Here is a 27,217-nt window from a genome sequence, read left to right on the forward strand (position 1 = left end):
AATAAGGAAAACATCCTACACTTTTTTTTGAGTTCTTTATTTGCATTTCAAAACTTATGAGACTGATGGAAATGAGAGGGAAAAGGGCAGAGTAAAATCATTTTCTTATCTCTTGGTTGTATACCTGGTAAGGGCAGCCAATTTGAAGGAGTCATGCACTTTTTTTTTTTTAAGCAAATCCAATTACTTTTGAGATTTGAAGAATGAGGCTGCAATGCCTGTAGTGTTTGTCTATGGAATTGTAACTTCCAATTCAGTCCTCAGAGAATTAACAGAAGTAGCCAGTGCATTGTCAATTGACTTTACTATGCATTATGTTTTTTTAATATTCTGACAAAATGAGGAAATTATTTTAAGTATTGAGCTAATCAATTTAGTAGCACTGGAAATTTAGAATGCTCAATAAAACTGACTTTTCCTTGTGAGATCAAATAGCCCCTTTAATCCTATTAAGGCCTACATTTTATTATTTGCCAGTCATTTTGGGGATTTTGCCTTTCAAATTCCAGAAACAACTTTAGCCCAATACTTAAGCAATAATGATAATCTCAAACTTTCATTGTCTAATTAATCAATTGCCATGTGTAGCTGTCAACATACCAGTCTTGTTGAGATAAAGATTAAGAGTTACACTCTAGGACTCATGTATAGTGTGCCCATCTGCCAAATGCAAGGCCCTTGCTGGGTTCCCTCCTGGAATCTTAAGACAAACAAAGGGTTTTAAGACAAACAAACAAAAGGATGCACTCTGTGAAAATTAATAACCACCTTTGTATTAGGAGAAGACTGGCACTCCAAAGATATCTGCCCAATAATTCCCACAAGCTGTGAATATGTCCTCTCACTTCGAGAAAGGAACTTTGCAGAAGTCATTCCATGAATAAATTTGAGGTAGAAGATTATTCATGGAAGCCATTATAATCACAGGGGTCCTACAAAGGACAAGAGTATCCCAGAGAAGTAAAAGATATGATAAAGGAAGCAGAAGTAATAGGATAGTACATCCTGAGTAAGGAAGGAGGCATCTGGAAGTTGTGTTTTTGCCTGCAAGACACAGTTTTTCCCTGGAGCTTCCTTAAGGAAGGCAGCCCTGCCTATACTCTGATTTTTCTCAGTGGAGCTGATCTTAGACTTCTGACCTTCACAGTGAAAGGCAACAAGTGTGTATATTATTCATTAAATGTGTGGTAGAAACAGGAAAGATACAACTTTGTTTCATTTGTACAAGATAAATGATCAGTACTTATAATGAGCCATTTGAAAAACACTATTAAAATCATTAAATGCTCTTATACTTTGTAAAGGCACGTATTCATACTTTCTTGGGCAAGGTAAACAGCCCTAAAGGTCAATCAGTTCCATGAAAATCCTAGAATATAATAAACTTCTAGAACTTATTTGTCTTGCATAATTGGAAGTTTGTACTCTGACCAATATTTCCTAATAATCACTGCACTATACTCCTGCTAACTACTATTATAATACTCCCCACTTCTACAAGTTTGACTACTATGGCTATTACATATAAGTGAGGTCATACAGTATTTTTCTTTCTGTGACTGGCTTATTTCATAAAGTTTATGATATATACAACATTTACCTTTATGTATATGATATCTTTATGTATATATCATATCATATCATATATATACACACACATATCATATATATACACATCATAGATGTAGCACATCTACCTGCATGCCATAAATATGAATGATATACAGCATGATAGACCAGAAATGTGACTACAGTTAGCAACATTATATTGATAATATTGTATGCTTAAAATCCGAATTGGAAGGTATGCTAGTAGGGCTCATTTTGGAGTTTCTTGAATGATGGCAGTGATCTTTTTACAAAAAAAGCAATATGTGAGGTGGGACAGATACTTATTAGCCTGTTGTGATGATTGCCTATTTTGTAAATAGGCAAATACTGAATTTTCACACTCATTGCTTTAAATATGTTTTTATCAGCAATTTACTAAAATTATCAAAATGAAAATTTTTCACTAATGATTTTTGGCTTGTTTCTTTTTGAGACAAAGATCTTGCGAGGTAGCTCACACTGGCCTGGTACTCATTATGTATCTTAGGCTGGTCTCTAACTTGAGATCCTTCTGCCTTTCTCCTCCTGAGGCAAAGGTTCAATGTATTTGCTACCATGCTCAGTCTATACTAATGATATAAAATTTCTGTTTCTCTTCAAGAGTAAAGTTATTGCTTTTTCTTAAGTGTTTACATGGAAAAGGACATTCGGGGAAAGTTAGAACAAAATTTTCTTTGGGGTATTCCCAATTATGTCAAAACTAGTCACAGATACGTATATTTAACAAAAATGCTTCTTTGACTGTATTTTGGACAGGCATTTTTTTTGTCAAATCATATGCAAATATTCATTTTATTCTAAATGTGGCAAGATGCCATTGGAAACACATAATGCAGAAACTAGCTAAATTTGCGTGTACTTAACGGAGTACAAGTTTAAGAACTTCAGACAGATTCCACTTAAGATGTACAACGAGATTCTACTTTATTCACTAGGTGTTGTCAGCAAAGCATAAACAATTTCTTATATGATTCTTTACTGAAGATGTCTGTTGGTCTCTGATTTTTTAAAATGGTACTAGGGTTTTGAACACACTAAAGTCTTCAACTACACCATTAGCCCTTTTTGCTTTAGTTATGTTCTGGAGTCTAATGCTTTTGCCTGTAGCTAGCTATGGTCCAATGTCCTTATACTTATGATTCCTCCTACTTATGCAGCTGGGATATGCACCAACATGCACCAACATGCTTGTTTGTTTGTCATATCTTTTTCTATCTTCTAAGTAGCTGGGATAACAGGCATGAGCCACCACACTTGGTCTTTTTTCCTTTTTTTTTGGTCTCAGAGTGCTGGGATCAAGTGATCCTCTTGCATCAGCCTTCTGGATATAGGAGATCAGAGGCATATTTTACTCTACTTGTCTCAGTCCCTAAACAATAATTATAGGGAAAATTAGATGAATATACTAAATATAGAATCAAGAATCCTGAAATAAATCCATGTATTTATCTGAAATTCAACTAGTGGGAGAAAAAAATGAGCTAATATATTGATAGTGTTATAATAATTACTAAAAAGACAGAGTCCTATGGTACATCATTTCCACGTACTTTTAAACCAAAAAAAAAAAAACATACAAAAGAGCTAGAATAAAAGAGACTACTGTAAGCATGTTTTAACAAGGGAGACTTTTTTCCCCACTGACCTGAAAATTAAACACTTTTCTAGTATCAAAGGCACATAAATAAGGTTACAAAATGGTTCCATTATAAGTAATAGACAAATGAATAAGATATAAGGAGTTACTACAAATCATTTTTATGAAGTGGCAGTGGATATGAATGGGCAATTTGCAAAGGAAAAACAGTCCCCGCTCAAGCTTAGAAGTAATTGGGGAAATGCAAATTAGAACAATGAGATATCAACTTTTCATTCATCACACAGACACAATGATAAAATTCCAGATAATATTAATCATGTGATACATAGAAAGAACTCCTGAAATACAGCCAAGTGTGAAGGTGGTTTTTCAAGGCTCTGACACTGTAACCACTGCTCTTGATGCCCTTATTGGGCAACTTTATTGTGGCAGGCTCTGAAGAGGTACACACAAATGGGCTGCAGTAACAGAATTTGTAATAGGCCATAAGCAATCTCAATGTCCATTAAAAGGAGCTTGCTTTAAATCAGTTGCAGTAAAACGGTACCACCCAATCATGTACTGCTCTTTAGAAAGATGATGAAAATCTCTATAGGCTAGCTAGAAGATCCTCAAATATACTTTGTTAAGGGAAGTGAAAATCAACTCTTAGAATGGAATTTACTCTTATAAGAGCAGTGAATAATTATTTCAAATAATTCAATTTAGAATGTTATAATATTGTTATTCACCAATGATATTAATGTACTATGACAATCTGGAAAAGTCTATTATAAAATGTTTTGACTACTATAGAGTTAAAGTTAAAAAATTGCACATGAAGATATGCACATGTAACTCATAGGGACAATGACTAGGTATACACTCAGACTCTTGATTGTAATCTCTGGGTTGGGATATAGACTCTGGTGGGCTATAAACTAGTTCAATTTAATTTTATGACTGATTTTTCTGTTTTTCCTTAGCAAGCATAGGAATTACATTTTAGGTCTTAAAAATATGTTAAGCTTTAAGAAAAGATATTCAAAAGAAGTATCACATGTCTTAAATTCTAAGACATTCATTTTAAGGGAAACCATTAATTTAATAGTAGATTTCCAGGAAAAAAAAGACTAGGACATACAATCTCATCGACTGTGATTGTAAGATGTGACTGTAAGATGCATTTCAATCTCACAAATGTTTTTAGATAAAATGACAGGTATAACAAGCATCGCATTTTGCAGAATATGAAACAGGTAAGAAAGACAGCCAGCTCAATTCTTTCCTTGCGATGAATAAATGTGTGCTTGTAGAATGTTGAAGGTCAGACTCACATGCCTGGGACAGGAATATTGACATGGGAAAAAGATAGTGAAGAGTCAACGCATGTCCACTGCAAATGACTATACACCAGCAGAGCACATTCCCCACAGTGATGCAAGAACTCACCTTATTTGGAAATGGAAATTTGCTTGGTTCCACTTTGCCAGGTGCTTGAATAGCAGAAAGTGGTGGAAGCCAGGTCATCTCCTAAAGAGGGGGATAAAGATCAAACACTACTGTGATATACAGAGTATGAAATCAGGAACATGTAGAGCAGCTGTCCAGATGTCATGATAAGGCATGAGAAGGACAAGAGTGAATAGGGTATTAAGAGATAAAATGTGTTAAAGGATGTGAATCCCCTTTCCGTGATTTGTTTTCCTAATGTGATCAATTCTCAGTTCCTTGGCCATTCCATGTGTTAGGAAAGTCTCATATTCCCATTTTCATTTCATTTAAAGCCCCCTAATAAAGAGATAGCCCAATAGTATAGGTTCTATGGAAAATGCCATAAAAAGGAGGGTTGTAGACTTATTCTACAACATTCACATGATGTCTCTGAAGGAACATACAAGTGTGTTTTTAATTTTAGGTGTCTTTATTACAGTAGCTATACTATTGGAGATAAAGAGTAAATTCCCACTAAGTTCCACCCCCACACTGGTCTTCCTGAAAATGATGCAGTGAAAAAACAACCACAGACATAATAAAGAAAGAATGATGTCGTTTTATTGGGAAGTATTAACAACAAACTTGAGCCCCAGAAGCAATAATTTATCATGTACTTTTTGACAGACACTGTCACTAAACTATAATATAGAGAGGAGGCTGTTTTATTCATGTGTGGTATTCATCCTCAGCCCCCTCTTCTGGAAAAAACATTGCCATCAATAACTGTTTCTAGGATTAAAGTGACTTCTAGTGACCAGGAAGTCAACATGAAATAGACAGACAGGTAGGTCCTCACCCTCTGTTTTTGGTTTGCTTACACTTCCAAACCTAAGCAAGCACAGAAGCCATACTTGATACAGTTTACGAAAATTGAGACATCCCTCTCAATCTCATCCCATCTCCCTCTCTTGAGGGAGGATGTTTCCTCACCTTTTGGTGGGTGGGTGAGAAATTGACCAGGAATTCTGCTAGATTTGGGATATTATAGGTTAGCCACATGCTTTCTTTCCTTGGGTAGCTCTCCTCCCAAGAACCTCAGATGAGCTAGTAGCCACACAGATAGTTGAAGGAAGGTGTGTTTGAACACTATCCAGACCTGTAACATCTCTCCCCCTTATGACACAAATGCCACAGGCAGTAGGAAGGTAAAGCAAATATGCTTTCAAAGTGTCCTTCTCCAGTCTGCAGTCACCACAGGTTTCTCTGGAAAGCAAAGGAGGGACCCAGAGACCCTTTATGTCTCCTTCTCATCCTACCTCTTGCTCCCTAAGTATTTTCAAAAGTCTCACTGTCCCTGCCATTAATAAGAAGGACTGTCAGGTGTGCCCCCAGAGTGACATCCGGCTTATTTCATGGAATTAAGGTTCCGGTCATCATTCTCAAATGGTGGGCTGCTTGTGGAGGAAGTGGTCAGACCTTACCTTGGTTGTTGCTACCCAGTTAAGAAAGCTACTAAGATACACATGGGTTTCCTTCAGCCCCTAACCTTGTCCTTTCCTATAATTTGGCTTTCCCATAGTGCCATTCCTCCCCTCTCCCCCACAAGGCTTCTAATTCTTACCTTTTATTTAAATTACTGGCTAGGATGTGTAGTTGTTGTAAGTGGCGAATCTTTTGTAGAGGAAGTTGAGTCATTGATTGCACACACTTGAAATGATTTTTCTTTTCCTCCCTGTGGACTGTTCAATGTGTCCCTAAAGCCATCCTACTCTTAATCAGCCACTCAGTAGCTTCCTTCCTTTCCAGTCATTCTCTGTCTTAAATAATTTAGACTGTGTGATCCTCAGGGAACAAACCAGACAAACACAAACTAATTACTTGATTAAACATCAGACTTGCAATACAGCCTCCAGCATGTCCATGTTAATCTTGTGCAAATTATCTTATGCTTTCTTTTTATATATCAGCATGTCTATATATGTTCAGTTTGTGTTTAACTGCTATAAAAAAAAAAGATGAACTATTTCCAGTGTCCTATAGCAATAAATGAGAAGAGAAAGTTCATAAATACATAAATAAATAATAGTATGTTCAAAGGCACATTTTGTATACTGGTGACTGACTTTCTTTAACTGATATTTTTAATTTAATATTTGTTTCATGCACAGTTTATCCAAGAGGAAAAATAGAAAACAAGCTTCCAGAAAGTGCTAAGCTTTCTACTTTAAGGGTAGAAATGGTGTTCTCCTGATCTTTGAACTCAACCCTGAACACCTAACAGACATCTTAGGTGGCTTGTTGAAGACTGTCTCCACATGGTAGGAATCATTGTTAGGTCCACTAAAAAAATCCTCCTAAAATTTCCAATTTGGGATCAAGCCGTCATTCTGTCTTCTCTTATCCTATACTTGGGCTGCAACACACTATGGCAGTGATGCTGGTTTGAGACACTGGCTCATATGGGTCCTTCATAAGAGATGGTAATCCTTCATTTATTTCTGACCTGTCTCCTGTTCCCTCTTTCGAGTTCCCCAGATATCATTCCTATGTTTGGTGACTCTCCTGGAGCCTCAGTTTTGTCCTCTCTAACAACTGGTGGACTTGCTTCTTCTTTTCTTTTCTTTATTTTTTTTTGGTGCCAGTCCCAGGGCTTGAACTAGTGCTCTACCACTTGAGTCACAGCTCCATTTGTTTTTTTCTTTTGGGGTGTAGTTGGAGGAGAGAGCCTCACAGACTTTCCAACCTAGGCTGGCTTTAAACCACAATCCTCAGATCCCAGCCTTCTGAGTAGGTATGCTTACAGGGGTGAGCCAAAGGCACCTGGCTTTTCTCCCTTTTCACTGAAAAAAGATAAACGCTCTTAAGTTTCAGTGTCCCTAAGGACAAATCTGTTGGTATTCATGCCCATCTCCCTTCTTTCCCTCCAGCCTGACTACAGGAGCTGAGCACAGGTTGATTCCCAGCTATAGCCTCCATCTCTCCTGCTCCTCTGTCTTGGGGTCTAGAACTATCAGTTCCCCATTAGTATCTTTTTAATGTCCACCTTTACTTCTTCACTGACTTCATCTCATAAGAAGTTGGAGGCCTTAGACCCTCCCTGAAACTGTACCCCAGATCTAGCTTTTCAATAAATCTATTTGAAGATAATACACTTCTTTCCCAAAGAATCGTTTATATTTGCTGTTTTGACATCTTCATCAACTCTGTTTTCTTGACTCATCCCTAAAATGTTTTGTTATTAATTATACATAATATCCATATATTGTTGCATGTACATAAAGTTTAAGAATAATAAAATGGTTGAGTGTAAACTGTAATCTCAGCTAATGGGGAGGTAATATTGGGAAGACAGCAGCTTGGGGCACAAAAATGTTTGAGAGACCCTAACTCAATGAAAAGCTGGCTACGATGGTGTATTCCTATTGTCCAGCCATCTAGGAAATGTGCCTGGATGACTTCTACTTACTGGGTATTTTGTACTGAAAGAACAGGCATACACCACTCTGCTTTTCATTGGTTGGGATGGCATCTTGTGGATGTTTTAGCTCAGGCTGGCCTGAAACCATGATTGTCCTGGTCTCTAGCTCCTGAGTAGCTAGGATTACAGGAATAAGCCACTGTGCCTAGCCTCCATTCTTTTGTCAAAACTTCTTCCTTCACCCTCAAAGTTCCTTGAATTTTTTTTTTCAGCCTTGTCACTAGTGTTCATCTACACACATCACTGTTAACAATCTTCTAGGCTGGGGGTAATGCCAAGTGTATACCATTTTAGATGTCTATTGTGCCTTTAAACTGGATGTTCCACAGTCAATCGGAATACATTATATTTAAGGATGATAATCTATTCTCAGCAAAACTTTACTTTTTTAGATTCTGGTTAAATGTACCAACCTTGTGCATATTAAATCTTTAAATCAGAATCCCCGGTATCATCTTAGAGTCTCTCTTCATCACTCTTTTCCTACCCACAAGTAAAATAGTAACTCACATTTTATTAAGCACTTACAATACAAAATGTTTTACATAATTTAATTTATTTAACATAATTTATTTAACATGATTTCCTAAAAAACTCTAAAAGTGACAGCTTATTAGTTTTATTCACTGTAGGGACCAAGTCCCTTGGAGGTTAAATGGTGTGCTTAGGTCCATCTGCAGTTGGGTGGTTCTCCATTAGTAATAAAACCTTTTTGTTGCTAGTCAAGGCCTATCTCATCTCACTGCTCTTCCAAGCCAATTCCCTGAAAGCACTAAGCTCTACATGTGTGAGTAGCCTCACCCAACTTCTTGTCTTTTGGGCTGTCCATCCATCTGTGAAGACCCAGTTTCATTCCTCCTTTGCTAAGATGCCTTTGTGGGTAAAGCCAGGATTTGCATCCAACCTTCCTTTGTGTTACATTACTCCATATAGATAGGGGATATCTTTGAGGATCCTGTCCCCCTAACCTGTGAGGAACTCCTTAAGGCTGGATACTACATAGCTTGTCTGGTGGCCCTAATCCCTAATGTGGAGCCCAGAACAGAGTGTGTGTTCAGGACATTTTTGGAATGAATGTCAAGTTGAACAGCATCTCTGCAATGTTTCTCCTTACTTTATTACCTGAATTACCATTCTAACACACCATCAATATTTTCAACCTGCTTAACAGCTTCCTGATTCACTGAAGTTATAGCCTGTCTTCCACACTGCTGCCAACTGAATTTTCCTGAAGTGCAGAATTAACCAAAAGGCTCCACCGCTCCGAAATCTTCATATACCATTCTTACATACGTAACAATGATGACAGTAACAATGATAAAGTTGCCTCTAGTTAAGCTTTATGGTTTTAGGACAGTTCTATGCAAATTTATGCCAACCCTTTACAGTAATTATATCCATATTAGAAGCAAGGAACTTAGAGCTCAGAAAGATTAATTGATTTATGTCAGGTCATTACACTCATAAATGCCATAGCTGGAGTGAGGCCATGCATCTCCACTCCACCGCATTTTCCCTCAAAGATCTCACCCTAGGATGAGAAATCTACACTAAGGTCCCTATATTCACGCCTTTTTATGGCTCTGTAATATTCACCTGCATGAAAAGTTGGTGTCTGCTTTTGCTACACTGTACCTCTTGTGTGGAGTATCTTCCTCCCACCCTACATGCTTCTTACTTTCTTACTTTCTTCTCCTTCTTACAAGCTCATTTCAAATATCATTTATGTCTTGAGGCTATTTCTTTTCATTATAATATGATGTGAGAGTCCTTCTCAAGCTCCTCCAAACCACTTACGTTTTTCCCTCTTTCATAATAACTTGCACATTCTGTTTTGTACAATGGCTTTATAAGAACACATCTTTACTTATACCCAACGATTTCTCTATCTTCTGATGACCTTTCCATGGTGAATAAAAATTATTCTTTGGGGGAGGTTAGTTGTAGAGGTGGGAGGGAAGGGATGGTAGAGGAAAAACAAAGGATGAGGCAACAATGCTCAATAGGAAATGTACTTACTACCTTGCTCATGTAACTGTAACCCCTCTGTACAGCATTTTTACAATAAAAATGTACAAAAATTATTCTTAGGATACTTAATAATCTATTTCAAGATCATTCATGTTTACAAAACACAACCCCCAAATAAGAATCCTAATAATTCTTCCTCTTCTCTTTTTCCTTCCCCTTCCCTTTCCCCTCCCCCTTCTCCTTCCTCCCTTCTTTCTTTCCTTTCCCTTCTCCCCTCCCTTCCTTCTTTTTCCATTTCTTTCCTTAAATTTAATACTTTTTCTGAAGCTTGAACTCAGTGCTTAAGTGCCCTGAGCTTTTTGCCTGAGGCTAAAGCTCTGCCACTTGAGCACTGCTCCATTTTCAGCTTTCCGGTGGTTACTTGGAGCTAAGAGTTTCATGGACTTTTCTTTCTTTCTTTTTTTTTTTTTTTCATGGACTTTTCTACCAATGCTGGCTTTAAACCTCCATCCTGAGATCTCAGCCTCCTAAGTAGATAGGATTACAAGCATGAGCCAATGACACCTAGCCCTAATAATATTTTAATAACATTCAGATTTATTAAACATAATCCCTTAAAGAAGGACTATAAATTCCTTTGAGGAAGAGTATATTTACTTATATTTGGCCACACTGGAGCATCTTACATACTAAGTGTTCAATACATGCTTGTTGATTAAACTGAGTATTTGTACCTGTATGCAAACTTGGTTGTTAATATTTAATTTTATCTAAGCATTTCCTTGTGATTTTTCCATGTACTAAATCCTACAAATAGTAAAGGTGATACAATTGCTTAAAACATTCAGGTGAGAAGAATTTCCAAAAATATAAAAATTATATATATATGGACTATTTAAACATATTTGTCATGTATTTCAAATGTGAACTATGTTGTTCTATGTGTACATAAAATAAAACACAGTTTACAGGGTACAATGACTTTCTAAGATTCACTATTATAAGGACAGACACTGTCTTTTCTGGATTTTGCGTGGCTCAGTGAGTTTAGGTAAGCTATACTCAGTACATCATGCAGTAATTCTATGTTTGGGACTTTAGAATCAACTGGATTTCAGCTTTGGTGTCTAGGACCACGGAAATGGAAATATGAACTATTCCATGGTCCAATCACAAAGATTAAATAAAATAATCCAGAGAAAAATAGAATAGCTTCCTTTACTTAATTTAAGCACTCATAAAATATAGCACTGATTAACACCAAACTGAAACTTTAAAATGAGGAATAAAATTTATTTCTGGGCTTTAGTTAGAGAAGCTAAGTGATTTCTTGTCCCTCAAACCATGGCTCAGCACCTTTGCCCACAGGGAGGTCTGCTGAAGAGCCTGACAATGGATTGTTCTTCACTCCCAAACTCCTTGCACTCAGAAATAAATGTTTTCCGAAATAAGATACTGGATTAATTCTGCCATTCAGAATAAAAGGTAAAATGCCACTGTAGATTAGAGCAGGGCTTTGTTTTCAGTTTCTGAACCACAACAATCACTTGGCTTTTTAGTTCTTTCACACATATTATTCCTGTTATCACAATCTTACCCGAAAATTGCCACTACTAACACAATATGCTAATTTTATTACCCTGTCAATCCTCCAAATGCCCAGTAGCTCACAGGAGCACTGACATCTTGGGGAAGGAGACAACCCTTTCTAGGCTGGCCTATTGGCCCAGCACCCACCTGGGATTAAGAATAGCAAAGAGAAATAGTCCTTCCTAATGGAACTGAAGAGCATGTCCTGCTCTTTAAACCATTTCTGGGGAAGGTACCACACTGGTCCTCAGACAGGAATTCTAGGATCAAATGGGAAGGCTGGGTACACTACTCAAAACAACCTAACCCTCTAATCTGGCCTCTCAACCAATGAACACCCAGTAACAGTCTTGCTTTTGGGCTCTGCAGCAGAAGGACCTAGGGTATGAAAATAAAAAATACAGTACAGTGTTAGGACTGCTGAGCCCCTCCATGATGTTCACCATCAGGGATAAAAAAAAAAAAAAAAGTAGAGGATCAGTGGAATCAGTTTGAGAAACAGTATTCAACTCAGGTTTCACAGACTGACAAAAATACAAGTCATAATAATTATTGGTTTTGGTGGTAACTAGTCATAGAAGGTTTTTGGAAAAATAGTACCTGCTGGCAAAAAATAAAAGTACTTTGAAAACTTTTGTTTTCATCCTATTGCTTAGGCTGGTATAACACCAAGGAACAAAACTGCAACTGATTTGAACATGAATACAACTGAACAAATAACTTGTAGGACTACTAACACTGTGTTTAGGAAAAAAAAATCACCATGAAGAATCAGGCCAATGTAAGACAAGTAGATGAGTCCCAGGAGCTGTACACTCATCCCTCAGTTTGTTTTAGACTTTTTAATCTAATTTTTGAACATTTTTTATTGTAAAAATGCTGTACGGAGGGCTTACAGTTATATGAGCAAGGTCATGAGTACATTTCCTATTGAGCATTGTTGCCTTCTCCTTTGTTTTCCCTTTACTCTGCCTTCCCTCCCACCTCCACAACTACTCGGCAACCCCCCCCCCCAAGTTGTAAAGTTCATTTTCAACATAGTGTCTTGTACATCTCGTTGTTACAATGTTAAGCATTTTGTTTTCTCCCTTCCCCTCCCCGAATTAGAGAAGTGTATATACAGAGACTGACATCAAATACAGTGAAAATGGGGGTTATACCATGGGGGAGGAGCATACAAAGAAACAAAAAAATCACATGGTACATTATAAATATGTTAGAAACAATAGCAAGGAAGAAAAAGGATATTTGTGTCCCTATCTTGGGGTTCATTTTGCTTAATATCATCTTATATGGTCATATGTACATAGCTTTTGGCCTTTTCTGCTTGTCCTAAACATGTACTAGTTATTGCAAATAAGGGAAACTATGGGACCTATTAATCTAATTTTATTAAGTAATTGTACAAGGAAGCTACAATTCCATAAATCAGGTTATGAGACAATGCATTCCATTGTTCTTCTCCACTTTCCCTCCTCTCATCCCTACCTTCAAATTACATCATTTAATTTTGGGATTGAGTTTTTAAAATTATTTATTCTAAAGGTGATGAGCACAGGGTTACAGTTACATAAGGTAAGGTACATTTCTTTTTGAACCTGTTACCCCCTCCCTTATTTTCTCCAGTTTTCCCTGCTCCACTCTCCCCTCAAGTTGTAAAGTTCATTCCCAACATAATGTCTAGTGAGTATCATTGTTGCATTAGTTCATTCTTTGTCCTGCTGTTTCTGTGATTCACTTTCCCTTTGCAGATCAGATAAACTTATGTACAAGACAAAAGGCACAGAAAACTGAAACAAAAAAATAGAAATAACTGAAATAGTACATAATAAAAACCTCTTGTTTCCAATTCTTGGAGTTCATTTAGATACATTTCATTATATTTGGTCATATGCACCTAGTGATTAGGCTATTGGGATCCTCTGCTAAGAATATCATAGAGATATTCTAGTTATTACAAATGAGGGAAACCATGCGACCTACATTTCTTTGGGCCTGGATGCTTAGCTTGGTATAATTTTTTCCAGGTCTTTCTATTTCCTTATGAATGGGGCAATGTCACTTTTTGATTGAAGGATAGAACTCTATTGTGTATATATATCATATTTTCTTGGTCTATTTCCATGTTCCTGGATTGGGAGGATTAATATCATGAAAATGGCAATACTACCCAAAGCCATCTACAAATTCAATGCAATACCCATCGATACCCCACCACCATTCTTTATAAAATAGAAGCAATCAAAAATTCATATGGAATCACAGAAGACCCCCAAATAGCAAAATCAGTTTCTTAGCAGGAAGAACAGTGCTGGAGGAATATCAATATAAAACTTCAAACTCTATCACAAAGCTGTAGTTATAAAAACAGCTTGGTACTGGCACAAGAACAGGCTTGACGACCAATGTGATATAACTGAAGACCCAGGAATGAACCCACAGACCTATGTCTATCTAACATTTGATAAGGGAGATGAAAAAAGAAAAACAAGATGGAAGAAAGACAGCTCTTCAACAAATGGTGCTGGGAAGAATTGGCTATATACATGTAGAAAATTGAAGTTGGATCCGTATATATCACCTTGCACCAAAATCAATTTCAAATGGATCAAAGACCTCAATGTAAGATTAGATGCCCTGAAAATACTGCAAGAAGGAATAGAGGAAAAACTAAGGCTCCTTGGCACAGGGTGAAACTTTCCTAATAAAGACCCAGAAACACAAAAAAATCAAAAAAAAGTTTGGATAAATGGGATTGCATTAAACTGCAGAGCTTCTGCATGGTAAAGGACATAGCTAGCAAGATAAACAGAGAGCCCATAGATTGGGAGACAATCACTAGCTATACAACAGATAAGGGCCTCATACCTAAAATATACTTAGAGCTCAAAAATTAAATCTCCCCAAAGCAAATCCTCAAGGAAACAACCACCCCATTTAACGAGAGGGCTAAAGAATTAAAGAGACTTCTCTGAAGAGGAAATAAGAATGGCCAACAGACACATGAAGAAACATTCAACATCTCTGGCCACAAAAGAAATGCAACATTAAGAATCCACCTCACCCCAGTCAGAATGTCCATGCTGGCAAGGATGTGGCCAAAAGGGAACACTACTACATTGTTGGTGGGAGTGTAAACTTGTTCAACCACTCTGGATAGCAGTATGGAGATTCCTCAAAAGACTAAACATAGAGCTCCCCTATGACCCAGCAATCCCATTCCTGGGCATTTACCCAAATGACCACAAACAAGGCCATACTAAAGCTACCAGCACAACCATGTTCACTGCTGTATTATTTACCAGAGCTAAGATATAGAACCAACTCAGATGTCCCCCAGTAGATGAATGGATGGATCATCCCTCAGTTTTCATATGGGATTGATTCCAGGGCCCTCAGGGTCCCATATATAAAATGATATTGTGTTTGCAAAGACTCTACGCACTTCAAATCATTTTTTCTTCATTTACAACTAACTGAGAGTGCTTTGATTATAACAGTTGCTAAATCCCAAAATATAAACTCTATGTGGAAAGAATCTGTCAATATCGATTTCTCAAATTGCCCATTTTATCTCTTTATATAGTTTTTCAAATATTGAGGCTTAAATAATCTTTAAGTGATATACAGTACAATATAATATACACAATATAAATGCTATATGTAATAATTCTTTTGCTGCTGCTTAATGAATTAGGAAAAAAATCCAATTTAAAAAATATGCTTAGTTAGATCCATGAGTGTGGAATGCACAGATATGGGAGGTGGGACCTACCTTTATTTCCTGGGCAAATTTCACTGGATGGGGAGATCTCAGCCTAGTACTGTGACATTCTTGCATTGCCAGGGCCTGTGCCCTCTGTGAGGGCAATCATCAGGGATAAAATGAGGTAGAGATCAATGGGATCATGTTGAGAAGCCACAATCAATTCAGCTTTTATAGATGGACAAACACAAAACACAAAAGGCCTTCAAACTGGAAACACAGAGGGCACCTGAGGCCTGCAGTCACACTTGTTCCTTGGTTTTTCAGACTCCCATTCAGTGAAAAGCTGAGGCTACATAGTGTGTGGCCTTTCTTTATTTCCTTCTTATTACATTAAGTCCTACTTGTAAAGACATTAATCCCATGCCTTGGGAGGCCCAACTGTCACCTCCTTCACTTCAGCTATTTCAAGGAACACTGGACTTTCCACCAAGAATGTTAGAACAATGAAGAAAGTTAAGACACACCTGCTCTGAATTTTTATTTTCATGCTCAAGTACTTCATTTTGGACTTCTCAGCTTTCTTGTCTGCTCTTTTCCATTTTCCCTTCTGGGGTAGCAACATAGGAGAGCCCTCTCTCCTTATTCCCTTGTTTTGTGTATCAAGTGCATATTTGTTTCATTTAGTTGGAAGCTTGGCAAAATCCATACATTTCTAAAATTTATTTTTCGATTCACCTGGCTTTCAATGTTCATTTTATCACTTATGTATAAAACACACTATAATTCTGGATCTTCAGTCTGGGGACTGTTTATAGAATTAACATGTTGTTAAAATGTTAAATTAGCATAATTTATATAGAGTTCTCAGAACTTAAAGCAGATGGGTTGGTTGTGTAGAGCCCAGATGCAGGAGCTGAATGACTGGTGAAACACAGGTGATGACAATTTCTCCATAGGGTCCTGTGGCAATCACTCACCTTCTGGCTCTCTTACAATTGTGTGCTCCTGATGAGAGGCAGTAACTGGTACAGTTTTAAATTTCTTTTAATTAAAATGATAAACCATTTGAAGAACACTGAGAGGATTTCTCATATTCTGCATCTTAGCCAGTACTATACTTTGTCATTATGCTGATACTATCCTGTGTCATTTGTTAGACAAATTACATGAAGTTTAGGTTCATAGAAGTGAGATTTGTGACCAGCTCACAAGAGAAGTCATGTAATTAATTGTGCCATTATCATCTTCTTTCTGACTCACAAGATACCTTTTAATGGTAGCATAAACACCAAGAAATTAGCCTTCTGAACAGACTAATAACTAACAATTAATTTGTGAACTGACCAGTTTGCAATTATCAAACTGATCTTTCATATGCAGTTAAAGGAAAGGATGGCATTCCTTGAAAAAGACAGGAAAATCATGGGGTTGAAGTTCAGTGAAAAAGAGGATGATAATCACATCTTCATCCTGTTTTCTATGTAACCTATTTCTGTACTCCTTTCCACAGACAATCTGGAATGTATTTGTGAAAACCCCATGTCCATCACAGATAAGAAGAATAGTGGGGCAGAAAAGGCTTGGAGCTTGTGTTCTAGACATTGGCTCTACCATAATCAGCAGAATAACCCTGGTCAATTTTATTTTATCAATCATTTATGTTCCCACTTGTAAACTGATATTGATAATCATATTTTGCTAGGTGATAAAAATATCTAGTATATCTGGTACATAGTAGGTGGTCAAGAAATAGTAATTACCACTATAATACTAACTTCATAATTATGGTTGGAAGTTTTTGGCTTTGAAGGGAGAGGATAAATATAGAAGACATTTATGAGCTTGTTTTTAATCTATTTTACTCTGTTAATTATTTAATATTTAACTGGTTAATTATTCATAGTCAAATAGAAGGTATAATAAAAGTGTGCTTATTAAGCAATAATTTGCTTTCCCAACTCCCAATGCACTAAAGCCCATGTGCAGGAAGGGAAGGGAGGATGCTGTCTCTTTATCTGTTTTATTTTGCTTCAAAAGAGAGAGTTAAGAGTAAGCAGGATATATCCTCTTCCTAAGAGCCGGCATAGGGTTCTAAACAGCTTATAAGATTGCCATTATGCCCTACAGCTTTCCCCCAAGTCAGTAGGACAGTTTTGCAGGTGTTTAGCCCAGGGTCTCCTTGGATGAAAGCGTCAGTGGAAAGTGATTTCTAGAAACATTTGTTGTAATTAAAGCTTAAACAGGCCAGGATAGTAATATTTGAGTTGAATCATTAGGACTGTATATGTGAGATTATTTCTTGAGGATTTAGGGATGAAACTTTAACCAAAGATTTGATTCTTGTTTTTTAGGCTATTCATAGATAGGAAACAAAGCAGACTAAAATACAGAACTATTAACAAAAGTAACACACACACACACACACACACACACACACTCACACAAACACCATGAAGAATCTTGTTAGGGTGACAAAGTGGTTGTACAACCATACAAACTCACTAAATTTATTTTATATTACTGAGTTGCATACAGAATGTTTTTTTACTTTTATTGAGTTGTTAGATTTATTGGTGTTGATTTTTCCACTATCTTCCTTTCAGAGACAAGTCTTTCATTAAGAAATTTCTCTTGGCAACAGTGCCAGCAAGTCTGTGGCTTGCCTTTTCATTTTTTTTCCCTTTTTAATTTTTTTATTGTGAAAATACCGTACAGAGAGGTTACAATTACATGGGCAAGATAATGAATACATTTCTTATCAAACATTGTTGCCTCCTCCTTTGTTTCCCCTTCCCATCCCTTCCCACACCCCCCCTGCCCCCACCATTCGGTTCCCCCCCCCCACATAACGTTCGTTTTTCCACATAACGACTTGTACATCTCATTGTTGCAATGGTTCCACCTGTATCCCTATTTAAACGATTTGTTTTTCCCCTTCCCCTGGACAAATTATACCAACACCAAATACAGTGAAAGCAGGGGTTATACTGTGGGGGAGGGACATACAAAACAACAAAGAATTAATCTTATAAATGTGTTAGAAACAATCGCATGAAAGAAAAAAAACATTTGAATACTTATCTTGGGGTTTATTTCCCTAACATCAACTTATCTGACCTTTTCTTCTTGTCTCAGACATATACTAGTTATTGCAAATAAGGGAAACCATGGGACCTATGTTTCTTTGGGCCTGGCTTACCTCACTTAATATAATTTTTTCCAAGTCTTTCCATTTCCTAACAAATGGGGCAATGTCATTCTTTCTGATGGAGGCATAGAATTCCACTGTGTATATACCACATTTTCTTGATCCATTCATCTACTGAGGGGCATGTGGGTTGGTTCCATATCTTAGCTATGGTAAATAATGCTGCAATAAATATAGTTGTGCTGGTAGTTTTAGTGTGGTCTTGTTTGTGATCATTTGGGTAAATGCCCCAAAGTGGGATTGCTGGTTCATAGGGGAGCTCTATATGGAGTTTTCTGAGGAACCTCCATACTGCTTCCCAAAGTGGTTGAACAAGTTTACATCCCACCAACAATGCAGTAAGGTTCCCTTCTGTCCACATCCCCTCCAGCATCTGTTGTTATTAGAGTTCTTGATTATAGCCATTCTAATTGGGGTGATGTGGTATCTCAATGTTGTTTTGATTTGCATTTCTTTTATGGCTAGAGAGGTTGAGCATTTCTTTTTTTTTTCTTTTTTTTTTTTAATTGTGAAAATACTGTACAGAGGGGTTACAGAGGGGCACGATAATGAGTAAATTTCTTATCAAGCATTATAGCTTCATCCTTTATTTCCCCTTCCCATCCTATCCTCCCCCCACCCCCCTACCCAACCCTCCCCCCACCCCCGCCACCAAAGTTGTAAAGTTCGTTTTTCGACATTTGATTTGTTTTTTCCCTTCCCTTCCACAAATTATACCAACACCAAATACAGTGAAAGTAGGGATTATACCATGGGGGAGGGACATACAAAGCAACAAAGAAATAATCTTATAAATGTATTAGAAACAATGGCATGAAAGAAAAAAACATATGAATACATATCTTAGGGCTCATTTCCCTAACATCAACTTATCTGACCTTTTCGCTTGACTCAGGCATATACTAGTTATTGCAAATAAGGGAAACCATGGGACCTATGTTTCTTTGGGCCTGGCTTACTTCACTTAATATAATTTTTCCCAAGCCTTTCCATTTCCTAACAAATGGGGCAATGTCATTCTTTCTGATGGAGGCATAGAATTCCATTGTGTATATATACCATATTTTCTTGATCCATTCATCTACTGAGGGGCATCTGGGTTGGTTCCATATCTTAGCTATGGTAAATAAGGCTGCAATAAACATAGTCATGCTGGTAGCTTTAGTGTGGTCTTGTTTGTGAACATTTGGGTAAATACCCAAAAGTGGGATTGCTGGGTCACAGGGGAGCTAGGTTGAGCATTTCTTCATGTGTCTATTGCCGACAGTGCTGGAGGAATATTAATATCAAATTTCAAGCTCTACTACAAAGCCATAGTAATCAAAACAGCTTGGTATAGGCACAAGAACAGACCTCAGGACCAATGGAATAGAATTGAAAAATCCAGAAATGAACCTAAAGACTTATAGTCATCTAATCTTCAATAAGGGAGCTAAAAAAATAGAATGGAAGAAAGACAGCCTCTTTAGTAAATGATGCTAGAAAAATTGGTTAACTACTTGTAGAAAACTAAAGCTAGATCCTTATATATCATCCTGAACCAGAATCAACTCCAAATGGATCAAAGACCTCAGAGTCAAAGCAGACACTCTGAAAGCATTACAGGATGGAATAGGAGGAACCCTAGGTCTCCTTGGCACAGGCTGAAATTTTCTTAAAGAGACCCAGAAACACAACAAATCAAAGAAAGATTGGACAAATGGGATTGCATGAAATTGCAGAGCTTCTGCATGGCAAAGGACATAGCTGGCAAGATCAATAGAAAGCCCACGGATTGGGAGAAGATCTTCACTAGCCATACAACAAAAAGGGTCTCATATCTAAAATATACCTTGAACTCAAAAAATTAACCCCCCCCAACAACAAATCTTCAAAGAAAGAACTGCCCAATAAATAAGTGGGTTAAAGACTTAAAGAGAAATGTTATTTTTTTATAGTACATGGGGACTGAACTTAGGACCTTACCTAGTTCCCCACATCCTTTGCATTTTTTAGGGGTTTTAATACAGGGTGTCTCAGTTTTGCCCAGGATGGTCCTGCGTGGTGATCTTCCTACCTTTTCATCCCAAGTAGCTGGGAATACAGATATATGACATCATGTCTGGCCAATGTTTTTGTTTTTGTATTTTTTCTTTGAGACATAAACTCTACAGCTGTTAAGCTGTAGAAATCACATAAGGAAGAAATGAGCAGTTAATATATAGGATAAAGTGATGGGGATAATTCTTAGAACTGTTGTTACAGACATCCATGTAATTTCTAGTCAATTCAAAGTTACAGTTAGCTAGTTAGGTGTGGTGAGTCTTTTATTGCAACATGCTTGGTCAAAATGTTTCTGGAATTCTTCCTTGGGAAGAAGTCTACTATGTCACAAGGAGAGTGGTGGGGTGAAGGATCTCAGAGATTAGAGATAATCTGAATCCAGAGAGCCAAAAGACAAGCCTTAAAGTGTCTGAGTAAGCTAGGGAGATCTGTTTAGGACTAAGACCCAGCTCAGTGTGCCACATCTTCCTACATATCCTCCTCATCTCAAGAAGAAAGGGGCCACAGGAATTCTTGAGATGACAACATCATTAGACTGAGTGTTCTAATAGATCTACTTTGTTCTTGAGCCCTGAGATTGTCTTTAATTCAACCTATTCTACTAAGTGAGACTTTCCACTGGGTTTTTTTTTTTTTTTGTCTGGTCGTGGGGCCTGAACTCTGGGCCTGGGTACTGTCACTCAGCTCTTCAGTTCAAGGCTAGTGCTCTACCAGTTGAGCCGCAGCACCACTTCTGGCTTTTTTCTTTTTGCTTCTATGGTGCTGAGGAATCGAACCCAGGGCCTCATGCATGCAACTCAAGCGCTCTACCACTGAGCCAGCCCCTCCACTGGGTTTTTTATTTGACTTAAAGAGACTGCATTTCTAGAATTTCAGTTTGATTCTTTTTGAGATGTCTGTATCTTGATTAAATTCTTCTTTCACATCATACATTGTTTTCCTTATTTCTTTTTTCTTATCTACTTGTCTTTGCTGTTTCTTTTTTTTAATTATTAAAGTTTATTTTGTTTTATTATAAGTGTGATGTCAGTGGGGTTACAGTTACATAAGTAAGATAATGAGTACATTTCTTGTTGAACATTGTTACCCCCTCCCTTGTTTTCTCCCACTTTCCCTCCCTCCTGACTCCCTTCCCCCCAAATTGTAAAGTTCATTTCCAAAATAGTGTCTTGTGAGTATTGCTGTTGTATTGGTTCACCCTTTGTTCATTGTCACACCATTTTGTTATTCCCCCTCCCTTCTTCAAATCAGATAAACATATATACAAAACACAGGATACCAAAATAAAAAAGTGACAACAGGGGATAAATCAAAGGGGAAAAAAAAGAAAAAAGAAATAACTTCACACAGCACATTAAGAAACAAAAACAAAATCAGAGAGACAAAAAAAAACCCTTATTGTTTCCATATCTTGGAGTTCATTTCAATAAGCATAATTTTTTATGGCCATATATACATAGCTATTGAGATCCTCTGCTAGGGCTATGCTAGACATATACTAATTATTACAAATGAGGGAAATCATGGAGCCTATGTTCTTTGGGTCTCGCTGACTTCACTTAATATGATTTTTTCCAACTCTTTCCACTTCCTTTCATTCAACTGTTTATTTGCAGACTTTTGAGTTCTTTGGGCTTTCTTCCTCTTCATTATCCTTAGTGTTGGCATTGTTGGCCTTTGGATGTGTCATAGTGCCTTGTTTATTCATATTTCTTGATTCTACATTAAAATTTATGTATCTGAGGCCCATTAATTGGTTATATGTTTTAACCATCTTGTAGCTGAGATGTTTTAAGTACTTAGGCAACATTTAGATATATAGTGGAAGGGAGGTAGTATTTAGCTTCTCAGGATGACCATTATAAAGGACTGTAAGTGATTCCTTGAATGCATTAAAGCTATCCTAAATATGAATATTTCCTTTCTAAAATGAATCTAGTGCCTAACACATAGAAGGAACTCAATCAATACCTACTGATCAATTCTGTTTACACTGTGACCACATGCTACTTTGGTGCCATATAAATATAAACATTAAAATAAATTTGTTGCTTCAAAAACACCAAGATTCTATAGCAGAACAATAAAACAATGTAACAGTATGAGATAAGAGAAAATGCATGACTCAGGAGGAAGAAAAGCATGGGGATCTCTGGAAATGCAATTCTCAGAGGGGTTTCAAGTAACACCAGGAGAAAAAGGAACACACTACATGTTCCTCATAATTGAGACTCTCTGTTCTGGCTCTGAACAAAGAAACAGCAGTCAAGGCAGGATTGTTTGGGGCAAACTTCAAGAAATTAAAAAACAGGTTAAAAAAAAGAATAAGGGTCAGTCTGTTACCTAGTATAGACAGATGGCTGTGTTTACACAGTTAGAGGAGCAATGTAGAAAGACTTCCAAAGTTCCAGATGAGGCACCATTGCCAAGAAAACGCTTCAGGTTGGCAGAAGGTAGAAACCCTGTATTGGGTAAATATTTAGCAACATGGAAGAATTTTAACACTAATATCTCACTTGTAATAGAATATGCTTTATGGTCTAAAATCTCTTTTCCCATTCTGTTTTACAAGGGACGATAAAAATCAAAACATAATCACCTGTCGGATGAATACCACACCTGTGAAGCTATATTTCAAATGAGCCAACTTCCTAATTACAATGTGGAGAGAACTGGCAGGAGGAAGCGAGTTCTTCCTACCATTCCTGCTCTAGGCTCTGGGCTCTCAGACAAAGGGCTGCTGGTATAACCACAAAAACCTGCTAAAATCATCTTTTATTATTCCTGTCTGCACAACAAACGGCTCCATCTGGAGCTCAGTTGTTCATTCCAGCCAAAATTTGAGAGGGCTCAGCTTTGAGGCATGTGATAGCAGCTCTGCCTCAGACCACTATTGTTACCAGGATCACTGTCTATAGAGTCAATGGACAGCTGGATTCATGCAAGCTGTTGGGCTAAATGTGTCATAGGACACAGAAAATACAAATGATGAACCTATGTCTGAACAAGACTGTAGTGCAGGTAGAGAGAACGTATCTAAACATGTATGCAGAAACAGAACAGTCCATTGGTCATGGCAAGTACAAATGTAGCAATGGTAGTGATACTCAGAACTGAGTGAGCTGTAGTGGCCAGGAATATTTTCAAGGCCCTGTGTTAAGTTCCCACCTGCTTTCCCAGGAACATCCTGGGAAAATGCCATAAAGTAGCCAGTTGTTCTTGCACAGAGAAGGCTCCCATTCTTCCAAAAGTGTGTTATCTAACCACTACAGGCCTAATACCCAATTCTTCTGTGTGTTTTAAATGAACTGACACTAGACAGTGCAACTGCAGAGGGTGGGTATTCAGAGGTCTGAATGAACCCTTAGACAGTTGGGCATCCACAGACTGCATGCTGCTATGCCCTAGGGCTTGTAGTCTCTTCTTCAAGGAGGAAAGATGCAGCCCTATGTCTTTGAGTTGCCATGTTTAGGCTTAGCATCCATGTCTGCCTGGTCTGGGATGCTATGTTGAGGTTTAGGCACAAGGCTCTTCATACATAACTTTCTTAAATTATTCTAAGTAAGGACTGTTAAACCTTAAATATCAGGCAGACTCTCTACTCGATTCCTTCGCTTCTTGCATCCCAGAAAATGCTCTGAAGGGCCAGAAGACTTGGATAGCTATTTCCTGGCAGGCCCTGACTGGATACAAATGGACTTGCCAGTGGTTCCGCATAGAAGCCATGCCTGTAGGCAGTAAGTGGTGGCCTGCCAGGCCTGGCCTTGGGAGCAGAGCTCATTATAGAAAAGGGCATGATGACATGTAAAAAGAGTAAAATCCCCAAACCTGGGAAAATTATTTTCAGCACTGTCTGCTTAAATAGGCAGCATGAAGGTCTGTAAAGTGTGATTCCTCCAAATCAGACTGTAAAATAGAGAGTTTTGTTAGTTCATTTAGGCCTGTGAGCCAGAAGGTAAGAGTAGCCTTTGAGTGCCATAGCCAGAAAGACTACTGCTTCTGTCATCTGTGTGGCCTGTCTGGAGTGCACATTCTCCTCCTTTTCCTTCTTCTTTGCTCTCACCTTCTACAGATCTGTGCTGTCTCCAGCACCTTACACAGTTGCTTGCACAGAGAAAAGTACAATAAATAGTTGTTTACAAAACTAAAAATACATAGCTTTTTAAAGAACTGGTCTGAAGAAAGAGTAAGAACTAGGGGGCCTCAAAAAGTGGAGACTTGACAGAGATGTAAAGATACAGCAGGGAAGAACAGGGTTCACAGAAAGCAACAGAAGAATCCATGCATATGCTTCCACAGGATCTCATCTAACTCCCAAAGCTGGCTGGGAGATGACATTTCTGTCTATGTACTTATGAGCCTACTTACCAAAAAGGTTTTTTTTAAAAATGATGGTATCTATGTGTATCACACATTCCTATGTGCACACACGCATACACATTTAATGCAGAAAGAGCAGGAGCTTAGAAAAGCTATCTCTACCTAAGCAGTTCTTCAAACATTTCAGTAAGCTTATAATGTTAGGATTTGTTAACTAAGTCACATAAACTACAATAGTGCTGGTCAGGGGGCCCTACTCAGTGATAAAGCACTTGCCTACTTAGTGTATATAAGGTCTTTTTTTGGGGGGGGTCCAGTCGTGGGGCCTGAACTCTGGGTCTGGGCGCTCTCCTTCAGCTCTTCGGCTCAAGGCTAGTGCTCTACCACTTGAGCCATAGCGCCACTTCTGGCTTTTTCTTTTTGCTTATGTGGTGCTTAGGAATCGAACTCAGGGCCTCAGGCATACAAGGCAAGTGCTCTACCACTGAGCCACCTTCCCAGCCCCATATAAGGTCTTGTGTTTAATTTTCACAATGAATAAAACAACAGCACCTTAAAATGAATGCACTTAATAATGAGGAAAATACGTTTAACAAAGTATAACCCTCCTTAGGGATCATCTTGAATTTCATGAAAATAAGAAGCATTGAAAAGGAATTAGATACTTGTAAAGGGTGGGAGAGGGGAAGTCAAATGAAGGGGAGAAGAGAATGAAATCAAGAATACAATCTATAAGAAGGGGGTGGATTGGTGAATGTTGAAAGGAGTGACACTGAACAACACACAGTGTATTCATAAGTTGCTTTGTTGAATGGCAACTCCTTTGTGCAACTACTTAAAAGTTAATAAGAAAAGAAACACAAGAAATTGGCTCAAAGTTGTTAGATGAATGATGATCCCTACTCTGGGCTAACTTTAGCTCTTTGGTAATGACAATGTGAAAAATCCTAAATGATTTTTAATTGTAATTGTAACTTCATAGAAAACGTGTTGATTCATGATAGACAGACCTTAAAATTTAGACAGATTTTGGGTAGAGGGAAATGTTGAAGAAATTCTAAGACTCAATTCCTTACACACAGAGGCCCACTTTGCTTTCTTTGTGGAAGTTCCTTCTAAAATGTGTGTAAATGTTCCTCCTTCACAACTAGCAAGAAAGGAGTAGGAGGCCTTTGGAGCTTTGTGCATATAAATGTGCATGTGAATCTGTGTTCAGTAAGAGGCCCAACTTGGAGAATGTGGCCACTTTCCAATTAAGTATATACCACAGTTGTATTTTTTGTGGTCTTTCCAAGCATGAAATGTCTACTGTGTTATTTTTACTAGAAACTACAAACCAGCTTTTAAAGAACTGAGATAAAATTCATACAATATAAAATTCACCATTTAAAAATTTCAAAAATGCATTTGACACTATCACCCTTATTCCATTCTGTAAAACTTGCACCACCTCAAAATAAAACCTTTCCCCTTCCAGTTCTAGACTCTTCCCATTCCAGAGCAATCACTATCTACTCTCCGTCTCAAGATTTGTCTCTTCCGAACATTTCGTTTCAATGGCATCAAACAATGTGAGCCTTTTGTCTAGTTTCTTTCATGCAGCACAGTGTTTTCAAGATCCACGCCAAATGCACCGTGAGTCAGTACTTTATTCCTATTCAAGGATGAATATTCTATTGTATGAATATTTGTTTATTCATCAGTTGAGAGACATTTGGGTTGTTTCAATTTTTTGGCTACTGTGGTGGTACTTCTCTGAACATCATGTACACGTTTTTGTGTGAACATATTTTAAAAATTCTTTTGGGTGGAATTACCAGTTCTATGATAACGCTTAAGTTTTAACTTTTTGAGGAACTTCCAACTGTTTTCCTGAACCCTGCACTATTTTATACTCCCTTCAGCAATGATGAAATCCAACTTACTATACTTTTGTTGTTTGTGCTTTTGGTATAATAGTTAGAAACCCATTGCTTTAATCCAAGATTAGGAATATTTATACCTAAGGCTTTTTCTAAGGTTTTTCTTTTCTTTTTATTATTTTTAGCTTGGACTGTAAATTTAGGCTTTTTATCTATTTGGTTTACTTTTTATATATAGAAGGACATAAGGGTCTGATTGCTTTTTTTTTTTTTTTGCTTGTGAACACCTTGCTGTTCTAGCATCATTTATTAAAATGGCTTATGTCCCTAATTGAATGGCGTTAGCATTCTGGTGAAAAAATCAGTTGACTTAGCCTGGTGTCTAGTAAGGTGGCTCAGGTTTGTAATC

The 27,217-nt window shown here is 37.6% G+C and overlaps 1 protein-coding gene across 6 annotated transcripts in view; it reads right to left on the minus strand.

Annotated features, from left to right (window-relative positions):
- Nucleotides 1-27,217, minus strand: part of Aff3 (ALF transcription elongation factor 3) — a 579,697-nt gene that overhangs the window by 190,728 nt on the left and 361,752 nt on the right. For all 6 annotated transcript variants that reach the window (XM_069988533.1, XM_069988537.1, XM_069988535.1 and 3 more), the window contains one exon: nt 4,643-4,723. In XM_069988533.1, the coding sequence (XP_069844634.1) occupies nt 4,643-4,723 (81 nt within the window). The remainder of the gene's footprint in view (nt 1-4,642; nt 4,724-27,217) is intronic.

Source organism: Dipodomys merriami, unplaced genomic scaffold (assembly GCF_024711535.1).
Source record: "Dipodomys merriami isolate MVZ:Mamm:240054 unplaced genomic scaffold, mDipMer1.0.p SCAF_36, whole genome shotgun sequence".
In the NCBI taxonomy this organism is placed as follows: domain Eukaryota; kingdom Metazoa; phylum Chordata; class Mammalia; order Rodentia; family Heteromyidae; genus Dipodomys; species Dipodomys merriami.